This window comes from Camellia sinensis, chromosome 5, assembly GCF_055761805.1.
Source record: "Camellia sinensis isolate YWXY chromosome 5, ASM5576180v1, whole genome shotgun sequence".
NCBI lineage: Eukaryota > Viridiplantae > Streptophyta > Magnoliopsida > Ericales > Theaceae > Camellia > Camellia sinensis.
Genome location: NC_138965.1, coordinates 47,152,516 through 47,168,343, shown reverse-complemented (window position 1 = coordinate 47,168,343; position 15,828 = coordinate 47,152,516). Strand labels below are relative to the sequence as shown.

At 37.1% G+C, this 15,828-nt stretch overlaps 1 protein-coding gene and 2 long non-coding RNA genes across 5 annotated transcripts in view; all 3 read right to left on the bottom strand.

Moving 5' to 3' along the window:
- Positions 1–1,606: 1,606 nt before the first annotated feature.
- LOC145790102 (uncharacterized) lies at positions 1,607–3,054 on the bottom strand. The gene is made up of 3 exons (XR_014328743.1): positions 2,887–3,054; positions 2,655–2,782; positions 1,607–2,569 (listed from the first exon to the last, which is right to left on the bottom strand). It is a non-coding gene; the product is annotated as an uncharacterized LOC145790102 (long non-coding RNA).
- A 711-nt stretch (positions 3,055–3,765) lies between these two features.
- Positions 3,766–4,589, bottom strand: LOC145790101 (uncharacterized). Its single transcript, XR_014328742.1, has 3 exons — positions 4,337–4,589; positions 4,115–4,205; positions 3,766–4,017 (listed from the first exon to the last, which is right to left on the bottom strand). It is a non-coding gene; the product is annotated as an uncharacterized LOC145790101 (long non-coding RNA).
- Positions 4,590–13,814: 9,225 nt separating this feature from the next.
- Positions 13,815–15,828, bottom strand: part of LOC114296810 (uncharacterized) — a 68,828-nt gene continuing 66,814 nt past the window's right edge. For all 3 annotated transcript variants that reach the window (XR_014329470.1, XM_082868786.1, XM_082868787.1), the window contains one exon: positions 13,815–14,051. Coding sequence is in view for 2 of the 3 variants with exons in the window: in XM_082868786.1 (XP_082724912.1) it covers positions 13,956–14,051 (96 nt within the window). In the remaining variant the exon portion in view is untranslated. The remainder of the gene's footprint in view (positions 14,052–15,828) is intronic.

The window sequence follows — 15,828 nt, the reverse complement described above, 5'->3', positions numbered from 1 at the left end:
ATAGTAAAGAGGGCAATATACATATGAACATTTACATGACCTGTTTCGTTTATACTATTTTTCTATTCACTTTGGAATATTGTGAACAGTTGTGTATTGGTGTTGTGTTGTAGGTCTGTTTCCTGTTGCATTTGCAATTGTTGATTCGGAGACCACGGCTAATTGGTCGTGGTTCTTGCATGAACTTGGGAAGGTTGTTGATGGGAAGCGCCATATTACTTTTATTTCGGATCGTAATATTGGTCTGCTAGAAGCTATGCCAAAGGTGTTCCCATCGGCTCATCACGGTTATTGCTTACAACACTTGAAGAGCAATTTAAGAGACCGGATGAAAGGAATTGATAATGGATTCAGGGATCACCTAGTAAGGAGTTTGGGTGACTGTGCCTACGAGCCAACTGTGGTAGGCTTCCATGAAAAGCTTGCAAAATTAAAAGAGGAGGGTAAACAACGAGCTCATAATTTTTTCAAGGAATTAGCACCTGAGCACTGGGCAAATTCATACTTCAGGTAATAATAGTTTCCTAAGGTGTTCCATTTTTGAAGTTTAGAATGGTAGTGATGTGAATTTTCAGTTTATAATGGTGACAATCTTCGAATTGTGTTTCATCTTCAATGTAAATGATGTGAATGTGCACATCTGCTAATGATGACTGATGTCATGTTCACATCTGTTAATTTGTCAAATAGTCATGCAATGTATTACAGATTTGAATGTTGACACGTGTCATATTTTGTTGTTGTTGTTAACATTCACATCTGTCTATCATTTAAGTTGACAACGTAATAACCATGTGATGTGAACATTCACATTATTAAAACCTGGTAGCAGATGTGAACATTCACATTATTATACCCTGATGTGAATGTTCACATCAGTGTATACTTTGAACGTTCACATCTGTCAACATTAATGGTCAGGCCTGTTAAATTACGTATTGTACAATGTTTGTGATATACTGTGCAGGGGCATGCGTTATGGAGAGATGACATCCAATGCGGCGGAGTCATTTAATAACTGGATTAAAGAAGCACGTAATCTTCCTATCACTCAAATGGTGGACAAAATTCGTACTCAGTTGATGCGGCAAATGTCTGCACGGCGTGACCAAGCAAACAAATGGAATGAGATTATTTGTCCGACATTCGAAACAAGGCTTATGGATTCGTTCAATGACAGCAAGTCTTGGCAAGTTAGCAAAGCCAACGAGGATGTGTTTGAAGTTCATTCGATACCATCGGTTACAGTTGATGTTGCGAGGCGTACATGTTCATGCTTCAAATGGCAAATCAACGGATTCCCGTGTGACCATGCTGTTATTGCCATTCAGAAGAGCCGCTACAATCTCAATGATTGTGTAGAACATTACTTTCATGTAGAGACATATCGTGCAGCCTATTCGGGAGCCATATTCCCTATACCATCGGTGGAGAAGCCGCCTTTTGATCCCACGGACTTTACTATATACCCGCCTACCGTGAAAAGACCACCCGGAAGGCCGAAGAAGAATAGGATCCCATCAAGGGGTGAGAAACTGAAGCAAATACGGTGCGGGAGATGTGATAAGTTGGGGAGCCATAATCGAAAATCATGCACGGAGCCGATATAAGATGTACCTTTTTTCATTTCAACATTGTATTTTACATTGGATTCTTATATTCATTTTTGAAATAAGATTGTGTTGTGTTCACAAACAACTTGGGTTGCAATAAGATTACGTTGCGTTGGCAAACATAATAATGCATTAGTGTTTGATTTGTGTTTTATTTTTACTTTTTTAAGGTACCAATCTGACATTTATGTTGGTTGTGTTTTGGATGAATGCATGCTGTTAACATTCACATTATGTGAATGTTCACATTGTTCAACTTTCAAACATTTCTGTGGTGGGAATGTTCACATTGTTGTTACTGTTAACAGCAATGTTTACATCAATGTAACCATTCGCATCACCAACTCATAAGATGTGAATATTCATGACATCATTGTTGCCATTCGCATAATCAGAAGTTATCATGTGAATATTCACATCATCAAATTGTTAGATGTGAATATTGACTTGTGTTAAGAAATATCATAATCACACCTGTCATATTGTGTTACATGAACACTTTAAGCAATATTCACATCCATGTAGTATGGTTTAAAATAGAAGAAAGTGTATGATCATTCTGTGATGTGAACATTGACATCATGTCATGTGTACCGAAACAAAAAAAAAAAGAAAATACAATCTCAATGTACACGATCAACGCAAAATAGGCCTGTAAATGCATATACATATATTGATTGAAAAGTATCTGTACAAGCAGTGATATAGACTTCATTTACAATTAAGCTAGTGAAACTAAATTGTCTTAAATGTGGATAACAGATTTGGGTAACAGTGATAGGTGGACACCCCCCACCTATAGGTTTTCACATTGCACTGTCTTTCTGTGGTTCAGAAAAAGGTGTACTAATGAGTCTCTTATTTGACACCATTCAAAGCGATCTAGGCTGGCAACAATGTCTTCACGATATACATGTGCCCTCATGATGTAACAAACTGCAGGCCCACAATCCACCCTGAAAATGCAAACTTCTTGTTAGATTTTGAAATTTAGGTGGGTAAAGGTTGTGGAACATGTGTAGAAATCGATTTTAGGCTTACGAATTTGATGCTTGCTGGGGACAGATGTCCACTGATATGATTGTTTTCGAAGTATTTTGGCTTGATAAATTGGTCCATAATGGTGATGACGGTCCAATGTTGTGCACCAAAGTTATGATGTAGTCCCTCTGCCAACAATGAAATTTCATATTAGGCACCAACCAACATAGGGCATACGTCCAAGTTCAAATATTACACATCATGACAAGTATTATTTTTGTCAGCCACTTACCAGTATTTGTGCTTTGTCAATATGTGGGTCATGTATGCCTTCTCTTGGGCGCAGTGAGTTATAATGCCTCCATACATTCTCTTTCACGTCGTACACAACAATTGTCCAGTGAAAGTTGTCATGTATTGGGAAGATTAAGAATCTTTGGCCTTGATACTCCTTGATGTGTACATCAATTAGTTTGTTCCTCTTGTGGGGGGGATACTGTTCAATGATTTTCTGCACACAAAGGGCATACAATGATGTACTAAGTATTTATATCGATGTTTGGTGTTAATGATTTGAATGTTCATCTGCTAATGGTGGGTGATGTTACTGATGTGAATGTTCACATCAGTTAGTGTGAGTAATGCTACTGATGTGAATGTTCACATCTGTTAATGTCAGTGATATTACTGGTGTGAATGTTCACATTTGCTAATGGTGGGTGATGTTACTGATGTGAATGTTCACATCAGTTAGTGTGAGTAATGCTACTGATGTGAATGTTTACATCTGCTAGTGTGAGTAATGCTACTGATGTGAATGTTTACATCTGTTAGTGTGAGTAATGCTACTGATGTGAATGTTCACATCAGTTAGTGTGAGTAATGCTACTGATGTGAATGTTTACATCTGTTAGTGTGAGTAATGCTACTGATGTGAATGTTCACATCTGTTAATGTCAGTGCTAGTACTGATGTGAATGTTCACATCAGTTAGTGTGAGTAATGCTACTGATGTGAATGTTCACATCTGTTAATGTGAGTAATACTGATGATGTAAATGTTCACATCTGTTACTATGAGTTATATTACTGATGTGAATGTTCACATGTGTGTATCATTTAAGATTATCAACATAATAAGCATATAATATTCAATGCGAATGATGTGAATGTTCACATCTGTCAATGTGAATCTTCTCAAAGGTCATTTTATGTTTTTGTTAACATTCACATCTGCCTATTACTTAAATTAACAATGTAAGCATGTAATGCTGAGAATAACATCCACATGTATTGAAACATAATCAAAATTAAAGTTTAGTGGTTACCAAACATGTGCTTGTAAAGATGAATGATGAATCTTCCAAACTTGGGTTGACTAGCCCTTGTAGTTCAAGTAGAATTTCACCATAAGCATCTATCACCTGCAGAACCGGAGGGGTGGCAGTACATTATTTACAGTGTCTTTACTCTATGTGTATGTGTGTGTGTGTGTTTTGTACACATTTACAGTTGCCATACGTTGTTGGTTATTGATTCTTCCTTGATGAGGTGTATGATGTCATCAAAAAACACATGTTTAGTCTTTGAGTCCCCTCGCCACACTAGCAACCTGTGCATTGTGATTATAGAAAATGTTAATGTCAACATTGCACATTTATGAAATGGTCTAATTTATTAAGTATGTATGTGAACTGAACATGATGGAAAAAAAAACAGTTGGGGATATGTAAGATCACTTACTCATCACCGCCGTTCTTGTGCAAATTTTGGACTTTTTGCTTGTTGAGTTTGTTCATGTTAGCCCAGACCTTGAGTTTGTTGTTCAAGGATAACTTCTTGGACTTTGTTGGCTGCTTTTTTGGTGGTTGGTTGTCTAAATCTTGTGCAATTTGGACTGCATGTGATTTCTGTTGGGCTCCCTCTTTCCCTTTCTTCTGACCAGGCAGGTTGGGGTATTCAAACTCGTCCAACCTGTGTTCTTTCCTTACCTTTTGCTTTATGCGCTTTACCCTTGATGGGGGGCTGATAACGTGTTCTAATGCTGCAGTGGGATTGTTGTTAAGGCTGTCATGAGCCTTTTGTGCTTCAACTTGTGTGATGATGTGTACGGACTGATCGTCGAAAATGTCTTGAAGTATTGTTTTTTCGCATTCCAAGTTGATGACCAACTTTGTCAGCCGCTGAATTTCTGAATCTTTCCACTCCATGCAAGTCTTCATGTCCATGTCCACGTTGGATGAGCCCGAGTGGTCAAATAGTTTGGCTTCAAGGGCAGCAATCACCCTTGCCCTCAACTCCCATGATTCTTCCAACTGTTTGTATTTCGCTTCCCATTGCCGTACAAGAGCCCAAGCTTTTTGGTTTTCTTTCATGAGTACTTCCACAATGTCGGGCTCAGTTGGTTGTGCTATGATGATTCCCTTCTCAGCATTGGGGGTGCTACAGCTGGGGTTGATATAATGTCCAACATCATTCAGGTCCACTGCATCGGCAGAAAATGCATCCCTGTCATCACTGCGTTGACTGTCTTTGCTTTGATCCTCAGTGCTTGCATCTTTCTTTGCTACTGCAATTGACAAAATCTCAGATTTTGGCTCCACATTCAATTTTGTATGACGATAAATCTTCGCTTCAGTTGGTGATGCCATTAGCTCGCCGCCATATACCTGCATTTCCAGACAGTATGTTAGTTAGATAGTTCCTCGTCTCACTATGTGAATAAGCACAATATATTTGGTTGTTCTTCTACCTCATTTAAACCTAGCTTAGCCAGAGTTATGGACTTCATGTTGCTATGTAAGGCTGTGAGGTCCCATTTTACGCATCGTGGAATGGCGTTGGGGTTGCGGGGTTGTAAGATTGTTGTATGCTCACACAGCCAATACTGAAACAAATAACAAATATCAGTAATTTGAATGTTCATACGAAATTAACATTGATGTGAATGTTTACACCACTTGTTCAGTAATGTGAATGTTCACAGTGCACCACTAGGCCAGTAATGTGAATGTTTACATCACTTAAAACTGATGTGAATGTTCACATCCGTTGATGTGAATGTTCACATTTGCTAATGTGGAGTAATGTTACTGATGTGAATGTTCACAACTGTTAATGTGAGTGATATTACTGACCTGAATGTTCACAACTGTCAGTGTCAGTGCTATTACTGATGTGAATGTTCACATTTGCTAATAGTGGGCGATGATACTGATGTGAATGTTCACATCTGTTCTAGTCAGTGTTATTACTATGTGAATGCTCACATTTTGCTAATGGTGAGTGATGTTACTGATGTGAATATTCACATCTGGTAATGTGAGTGGTAGAACTGGTGTGAATGTTCACATCTGTAATGTGAATGTTTACACCAGCATCTACTAATGTGTGTTTTGTACATTACTGAAACAGTAATGCGAATGTTTCATCAATGTTGTCAACTTCCACACCAAAGCTGAGAAATGTGAATATTCACATCAGAGTGTTTAGAGCCTGTATATGTTCATATTAAACATAGAATAAGTTGTATGAGATTTGATTTACCATTAACAACATCACACATCCAGTGACTCGTCCTGGTTTTCCACAGTTTTGGCCTAATGAAGCCATCAAGGTTGCCCGGATGCTCTCAGCCCAATCATACTCGATCATCTTGTGTAATGGGTCCATGTATGAGTAGAAAACCCATCCAATTGTTTCTCCGGATGTAGAAAAGAATAGCTTGACGCATGCATACATGCAAACTAATCTTGCGACCTCCTCATCGTCATGTTTTTTTGTGCCCTTCAATGCTTCCCTCAGAATTTCTCGTATTTTGGCAGCACTTAACCGGCTAACATCCTTGCACATTCGGTGTATGATGCCGGTTGTTGGTTTTGCACCATAAGAGAGGTCCATCGACTTGGTGCCGCAGTCCACTCCAAAAATCAGTGATATGTCGCTTCTAAAAATCTGGATGTTTTTATCCCCAATGTAAAACCTTCCACTTGATTGCTTGAATGTTTGTACTATACGTACAATCACATCATCATATTTCATGCAGTGGCTGAGGTCGATTTCGTTACTGATCAACCTATGAAATAATGGCCAGAACGGTGTTTTCCTAAGGCACTTAAATTGGCCTCTTGTAAATTTCGTATCCTTTAACAGTTTGACCAGTCCAGTTAGATTTGACCGGTAGTTCACTTTTTTCATGTTCACTTCTTCCGGAACAGCTGTTTGATCAAGCTTGGTTTTGAAATGGGATTCCCCTCGCTTTCGCTTGCCATCAACTTTATGAGGAAGACCTGTGTGTTTAAATGAGCACATGTAATTGGGTGAAACACAGAGGATGGAACCCGAAGCAGCAAACAACATTCAACAACCAGCATTGACAGTAATTGGAACATTGACATCATTATACAGTGATGTGAACATTCACATCAGTGTTTAGTACTGTAAGTTTACACAGTAGTCAATACTAATGTGAATGTTCACATCGTCCATGTTTGAGAAATAAATTCGGAAAACGACAACAGTTACTGGGCAATGTGAATGCTTACATGGGTGATCACATTATGTTATAATTTGCTAAAAATCAAAGGGGGGAACCAACAGCGCCAAACTACACCCAATAACACAAACAACTTGGGCATTGATGTCACAATGTGAATGTTTACAGCACAATTAGCACAGTGTTGAGTGAAGTTTGGGTGTTCTGATATTAATGTGAACATTCACATGATGTGAACATTCACATCAGTGTGTACTACTCTAAATTTACCCTGTAATCAAGAGTAATGTGAATGTTCACATCGTCCATGTTTGAGAAATAAATTTTGAACACGACAACATTTACTGACCAATGTGAATGCTTACATGGGTGTTCACATTATGTTATAATTTGCTAAAAATAAAAGGGGGGAACCAGCAGCGCCAAACTACACCCAATAACACAAACAACTTGGGCATTGATGTGACAATGTGAATGTTTACATCACAATTCAACACAGTGTTGAGTGAAGTTTGGGTTTTCTGACATTAATGTGAACATTCACATGATGTGAACATTCACATCAGTGTGTACTACTCTAAATTTACCCTGTAATCAAGAGTAATGTGAATGTTCACATCGTCCATGTTTGAGAAATAAATTTTGAACACGACAACATTTACTGACCAATGTGAATGCTTACATGGGTGTTCACATTATGTTATAATTTGCTAAAAATAAAAGGGGGGAACCAGCAGCGCCAAACTACACCCAATAACACAAACAACTTGGGCATTGATGTGACAATGTGAATGTTTACATCACAATTCAACACAGTGTTGAGTGAAGTTTGGGTTTTCTGACATTAATGTGAACATTCACATGATGTGAACATTCACATCAGTGTGTACTACTCTAAATTTACCCTGTAATCAAGAGTAATGTGAATGTTCACATCGTCCATGTTTGAGAAATAAATTTTGAACACGACAACATTTACTGACCAATGTGAATGCTTACATGGGTGTTCACATTATGTTATAATTTGCTAAAAATAAAAGGGGGGAACCAGCAGCGCCAAACTACACCCAATAACACAAACAACTTGGGCATTGATGTGACAATGTGAATGTTTACATCACAATTCAACACAGTGTTGAGTGAAGTTTGGGTTTTCTGACATTAATGTGAACATTCACATGATGTGAACATTCACATCAGTGTGTACTACTCTAAATTTACCCTGTAATCAAGAGTAATGTGAATGTTCACATCGTCCATGTTTGAGAAATAAATTTTGAACACGACAACATTTACTGACCAATGTGAATGCTTACATGGGTGTTCACATTATGTTATAATTTGCTAAAAATAAAAGGGGGGAACCAGCAGCGCCAAACTACACCCAATAACACAAACAACTTGGGCATTGATGTGACAATGTGAATGTTTACATCACAATTCAACACAGTGTTGAGTGAAGTTTGGGTTTTCTGACATTAATGTGAACATTCACATGATGTGAACATTCACATCAGTGTGTACTACTCTAAATTTACCCTGTAATCAAGAGTAATGTGAATGTTCACATCGTCCATGTTTGAGAAATAAATTTTGAACACGACAACATTTACTGACCAATGTGAATGCTTACATGGGTGTTCACATTATGTTATAATTTGCTAAAAATAAAAGGGGGGAACCAGCAGCGCCAAACTACACCCAATAACACAAACAACTTGGGCATTGATGTGACAATGTGAATGTTTACATCACAATTCAACACAGTGTTGAGTGAAGTTTGGGTTTTCTGACATTAATGTGAACATTCACATGATGTGAACATTCACATCAGTGTGTACTACTCTAAATTTACCCAGTAATCAAGAGTAATGTGAATGTTCACATCGTCCATGTTTGAGAAATAAATTTCGAACACGACAACATTTACTGGCCAATGTGAATGCTTACATGGGTGATCACATTATGTAATAATTTGCTAAAAATCAAAGGGGGGAATCAGCAGCGCCAAACTACACCCAATAACACAAACAACTTGGGCATTGATGTCACAATGTCAATGTTTAAATCACAATTCAGCACAGTGTTGAGTGAAGTTTGGGTGTTCTGACATTAATGTGAACATTCACATGATGTGAACATTCACATCAGTGTGTACTACTCTAAATTTACCCAGTAATCAAGAGTAATGTGAATGTTCACATCATTCATGTGTGCAAAAACAAATCCCGAAAACTACAACAGGTAGAGGCCAATGTGAATGTTTACATATATTTTTACAAAATTAATTCCGAAAACATCTATGTTTACAAATTCAAATCCGAAAACCAGAAGGTGTATGTATACATCAATGATGACATTATGATTGAGAAGCAGAAGGTGGAATGGTATTCCTTACTTTTGTTCGTCATGGTTGGTGGGTATGGATCACACTCAGTGGATAAAATAAACTCAATGGGGCGACAAGAATCTTCGAACGACGAAGCACCCTCCTTCCGATGTGAAGCTTCGCAGTGGTGAGACGAAGAGGAATCTAGGGTTACTGGAGGCAATATCAGTATCGTTTCGTCGATTGAGTTTTTGTTTTGGAAATTTTGTGGATGAAATATTTCGAATAGGAATGGGTTTTTGCAGAATCGGTTTCACGCGGGAGAGGCGGAGAGGGTTATTTCGTCCTTTAACAATTAATGGACCTAATGGAATATTCAGAAACAGTTTGGGTTTTATGGAACAAAACAGTTATAAATAGGACTTATCAAAAAATGACCCTTTTAAATTTGATTAAGTAAATAAAAATAAATTTATAGATAATAAGGAAGACACCAAAAGTTATTCAAATTAAAAATAGATATTTAATTTTTTTTCATGATCTTTCTCACAACATTATTTGGATAGTTCTTAAACAAAATTAAAAAAAAAAACTTAAAAATATATTTGAAGAAAAATCATTATTTAATATTATAACTTCTCATTTTTTAAGTTGTACACACATTGCGTGTGCCCCACTACTAGTGTATATATATAGGTTCGGTTCTCGAGTTGGTTCGGTTTCGACAATGTCTAAATTAATAACCAATCCAATTTTATCAGTTTGAAGATTTGAAAACTCAGAACGAAACCGTTACCGTTGCACTCAAAAACTAAACAAACCCAACCCAAGAGTGTAGTTTGGTTCTATTCTTCCGTTCACTTGATAATTTGAACACTCCTAATAAATAAGATTCAATGAAAATTTTATTTGAAAAATAAGTCTTATTTATATTTTTTATTGGGTAAATTAAAAATACACCCCGGAGGTTTTCTTAAAATACGAATTATTCATGTAGTTTAGAAAATTATAAATATTCTCTTGTCATAATTTTTTATTTAGCAAAATTAATTAAAAAATAAAATTTCTAACTGTTCTTGTATTCAATAAAAAAATTACCTAAATTATTAACTAAAATAATTTTTTGGCATTATTAAAAACTGTCAATTGATTTGATGATTTATTAATAAAAGAGATTATTTGTCATGAAATTAAAACTTCAACGGGTGAGATGTAATGTTCGAAACAATAAGGAATAATTTATATTTTAAACAAATTTTAAGAGGTGTATTTATAATTTATCTTTATTTTGTGATGGCAACCTATGCTGATATTCTTACCTCAATTTCGGTTGCCTTATATATTTGCTTATTACAAAAAGGAGAAACTTGTCCTCTGACCCATTAGACTAAGGATCTTCTAGAGTGTTTTTTTCTTAAAATTTCTTAAAGTGGTGTATTGTGTGGTGGTTGAGATTTAATGCTGAAAAATTGATATGACTTGTAATTAAATTTCAACTACACAATCCACCAAACTTTAGAAAAAAAGAAACTCTAGAGGAGCTCCTACTCCCAAATGACATGTCATCTTATGATTGGCTGCTACACAATTCAGAGTTGACTAAAATTCTGATTCAATTCTACAATAGCGTTATATGCCAATATTTGCGGTCAATGATAACTGATAGTTTATCTAGTGAACTTGGAGTTATAATTCTCAACAATGATTGAGATCCTTTTTTAGAGGCTCCACAATTTCTTTAGATCTTAATTATTGATAGTGTGAACCTCACACATATATGAATAGGTCTTACACATATATTAATAGTTGAGATCCAAGGTCTCTAAAAAAAAGAATTCTAAATATTTTTCTATAATTCGTTAGTTATGATAGGGACTCTCATAACCCCACACACATTTGTGAGAGAGGGAAGGAAGAGAGAGAGAAAAATATAAATAAATAATAAGTGATCATAAATCAATTGAGATTGTCAAGGTCACAAATTTTGAGGGACCAAGTATTATTCATAATACTTTCTGTGCCGTTATTGCATTTTGCAGGATGCTTTGTTGGGTAAGAGTTTCCCCCCTTGTCGTCTATAACTATTTTAATAACAAAATGCCTGCTTTGTGCCTCAAATGTCCAAATTTGTGTATGTAATGATTACAAGGTTCATTGCCCATTCTTGTGGCTGTTTATTTCTTGCCCTGTACTGCATTAGACTATTTTCTTTTTTCATGATAGCCATTAGAAATCTTTATATTGTTATGATTATTATTGTTATGATTATGAGTTACTTTCACTTTCATCTTCCAAACTATTGTCAACTTTTTTTTATTATTTAATCACAAAATTATAAATTTCATTTGTTTAGGTGCCGTTTGGTAACACTTATGTTTTCAGCTTTCTATTTATATTTATAAAAATTTTAAAAACTCAAATAAAAAGTTGTTTGGTAAATTTTTAATTTATAAATCAGTGATCTCAGTTTATAAATTTGGCCAAAAAATGTAAACTCAAAAAATGTGTTTCTGTTTTAAGTTTTGAGTTTTTTTTTTTTTACCACCCAACACTAGCCACCACCCGCCACCAATTTTCCACCACCGTCTTCCGCCACCACCTGCCACCCCCCACCACCACCTGCCACCACTACTCACCACCCACCTGCCACTACCACCCACCCCTCGCCGCTGCCACCACCACCACCACCACCACTCACTTGCCATCCACCCGCCACTACCATCCACCGCCCGCTGCCACCTAACCGCCACTACCACTCACCACTCATTTTCCACCACCATCCACCACCAGCCACCTGCCACCCACCCGCCACTACCACCACCCGCCACCCACCACCACCCGCCATCTGCCACCCACCACCCGCCACCACCACCACCATCACCCACTCGCTATCACCAGCCACCGTCACCCACCCACCCACCCACCTACCCACCACCGCCCGCCACCTACCTGCCACCACCACCCGCCACCGTTACCCATCCGCCACCCACCCACCACCACCACCACCCGCCACCGTCACCCACCCATCCACCACCACCCGCTACCCTCCACCCACCGTCACCACTTTCCACCACCGTCTTCCGCCGCCACTTGCCACTACTTGCCATTTCTCACTCTTTTATATATTTTTAAAATTTTTCAAACATTTTATTAATTACCAAACGCGTTTGTAGTTTATATTTTTTTAAAAATAAACAAAAATCAATTTATAAATTTTTTGTAAATATAAACTGAAAACATAAACGTTACCAAGAGGCCCTTAGTTTCTTAAGTTTCTAATTTCAGCTGATGTAGTCAAATTGGAGTATGAAATGGTGAGGACCATTTGTTTTCAATGCTGGATCATTTTTTGTCCATTTATAGTCGTTGGAGCTTCTTGGGGAGCACACAAGGCTTCGCCCGGCTACTTTTACCAATTCTTTAGCCCATATGGAACTCAAGTTGTCCGCTGTTACTCAAATTTGGCACATTGTCTCAAAGTGTAGTGTTCAAGGCCTCCTCCAACCAAGATGAATTTTGGATTTCTCGAGTCAACTTTTAAAATGCGTTTGTGAGGGACATGAATTTGGCCTCCCAAAGTACACATGTTAGAATTAAATCTTCAATTTATGAATAATGGTTAAAATCACGGTTTGGATCTTCATTTATTGTAAAATCAAAACATTTTTTTAACAAAAAAAGAAAAAAATTATTTTCTATTTTACTTAAACAAAAGACAAGAAATTGAAAGAATAACCCTGAATGCTTGCACATACTAGTCATCAAACCTAGGACATTCAGATTTATAGTTCATTACAAGGCAACTCAAAAAAGTCACTCCTAATCTGATCATCATAAACCCCGACTCTTGTTGTTTTCATTCTAAAACAAGTCGTTTTACCACTGGGATATCAGTGCGGGTTCTATATAGATGAGAACTCATGCTTTGGACTCGTACAAAAGTCACTCCTTATCTGATCATCATTTTGTGAATTGTGATGGCTTTTAGAAGGCACCTGGAAGTTACGTTATGCCAATGAAGCCTTTCTAGAGTGCACTCTCCATTGCTTAATAACACATGGGCCTCTTACTACAGCAACATATTTCCCAGCAATACTCTGACCATTACCACTGTCAAAATTGCTTCTCCAAGTAGTCGTGGCCACCACTTGGGTCTAAGACCAGTTCATGACATGAACTTAAGAGTTTGTTTGGTGCAACTTCTTGCAAGCTGAAAACCAGCAATTAGAAAACAAAAGCTAAAAGCAAACTTTCCACTGATATCAATAATCAGAATTTTTTCAGTTTATATAAGCAAGCTATTTCTGCATCACAAGCTATAAGCAGAAGCTTAATCAAATACTCTAGCATCATTTCCCAAAATAACAAAAAAAAAAAAAAAAAAAAAAACCCATAAGTTGCACCAAACAGGGCTTTTCTAATACTAGGAAAGCAGTTTGCATACTTCCAGTAGAACATAGGCTTATATATACAGACATGTTCAGCCATTCATTACATCCTGGTAGAGTTTCTGCCATTGTTCAATATATTACATTGCCTCATGGTTCTTGCTTTAGCTCCTTATGCATGAATGACTTGAAAGCATTGGTCAAAGCAGATCCTGATATCAAAGAAGCCACCAATAGACGCAAAACCTGCAATTTTGGATGTATTCGCAAGTTAGTGAAATGGGACTACTAGAGTCAAGAAATTGAAACAGTAAGTATAGCGGCACCAAAAAATCTGAGACAATGCTGTTCTTCTAGAACTTTTGTGTACGAATTTATTGTGAGTGAATTATTTTTTATAAATTGAATTTATAAACATATCTCGGGTAATATATAATAAACGGGCAAAATAGACTTTACTTTCCTATGTGTGGATGACTCCTGTCATTTGGAAATAAGCAAATTAGCTCCCTATAGTTTGTGCACTAAAGTACATTGCTTTTCTATACATGTTTATGAGTTGTGAGTACCACGTGCCTACGTGGATAATTTTTTTCTGACACTAACAAAAAAAGTTCACTTTTTAGGACAAAGATACCTCTTATACATCTTTAAATGTACAACAAAAAAAATGTCATTCTTCTTTTTCCTCTCTCTCTCTCTCTACTCCCCTGCACCCCCTCTCCTTTCCCTCCCAAACCTAAGGTCCATGCCACCCTCAACCACCAGACAACCATTGTTGCACACCCATCTCTCCCACCCATTGCCCTTTCACCTATGCTACACAAAACGAACCTCTCAGCCATAAACCCAGATGCCAACACCTATGCTACACACCCAGCTCTCTCACCTAATCTCATAGCCCCAAATTTCAAAAGTCCCATAGCATAAAACTCACTCTTTCAAAAGTTGAATCATGGAATATCAATAAGTTAAGAGATCTTGAAATTAGGGATGGGTCAGTTGGGCACACATAATCATACCCTACCTTTCATCATTGTCAATATATTCCATATTTTGTTAGTTGTTGTGGTGATCATCATTCAATTCTACAGCTTAGAGAGGATAGAGAACTCCCTCCAATTTTTCAAAGGGAACAAAGCACCCTTGACACTTGTTCTATATTGTTAATCCATGAGGCTACAACTTAGGCAGAATGAGAGCTACACCATGATCCGCCCACCACCGACGACAACCCTCCATCAATATTGTTGACCACCACTCTATCTCTCGAACCTCTACTCCTCTACATGTGATTGACAACAGTAGCATTGGCTAATGTGCTTTGTTTAGTATTTTTAATTTTCTTTAGGATTGTAAAGCATTGGTGAGTGTGTTTAATTTGTTGTTTTGCATTTTTTTGGTATTGTAGAGCATTGGTGGCTGTTCCTTGTCTGTCTTTTATATGTTCTTGTGTTGATGTAGGACTTAGACTTTGGTGTTTATTTAAAATATTAGACTTTGGTGTAGCACTTGCATGAGTTAACTCTTCACTACTCCGTTGTTTAAAATCAAAATGTTGGTACTTTCGAATATTTTATGAAACAATTACTTATGAATGGTTTTCAAAATGCATTTTAAAATTTTTTACTTGGTATAATTTGAGAAGTTGGATACACTACTGAATAGCATAATTTTTTTTTTTCCTCATTTATTTTTTACTTTGGCTTTGTTGGGAGTGCCTAACGGCACTAATTATCTCTCAGTGTATATATTTTGGTTCAAGGGAAGACGGTGAGGGTACTTGGAAAAATTTACATGTATCATTGACGAAAGTAATGGTACACTTTGGTCTACAAACCATAGCAGCCTAGGTGCTTATTTCCAACTGACAGTGGGTCATCTGTGTTTAGTCACCAATTGCCTCAAAAGTTTAGGTTGTTAAGAAATTGGCCCAACTATTTATACTAAACTATTCAACACCCTCCTTCACATGCAACCCCATCTTGCATGTGGAGATGCAAACATCCATTCATTGAGAGAA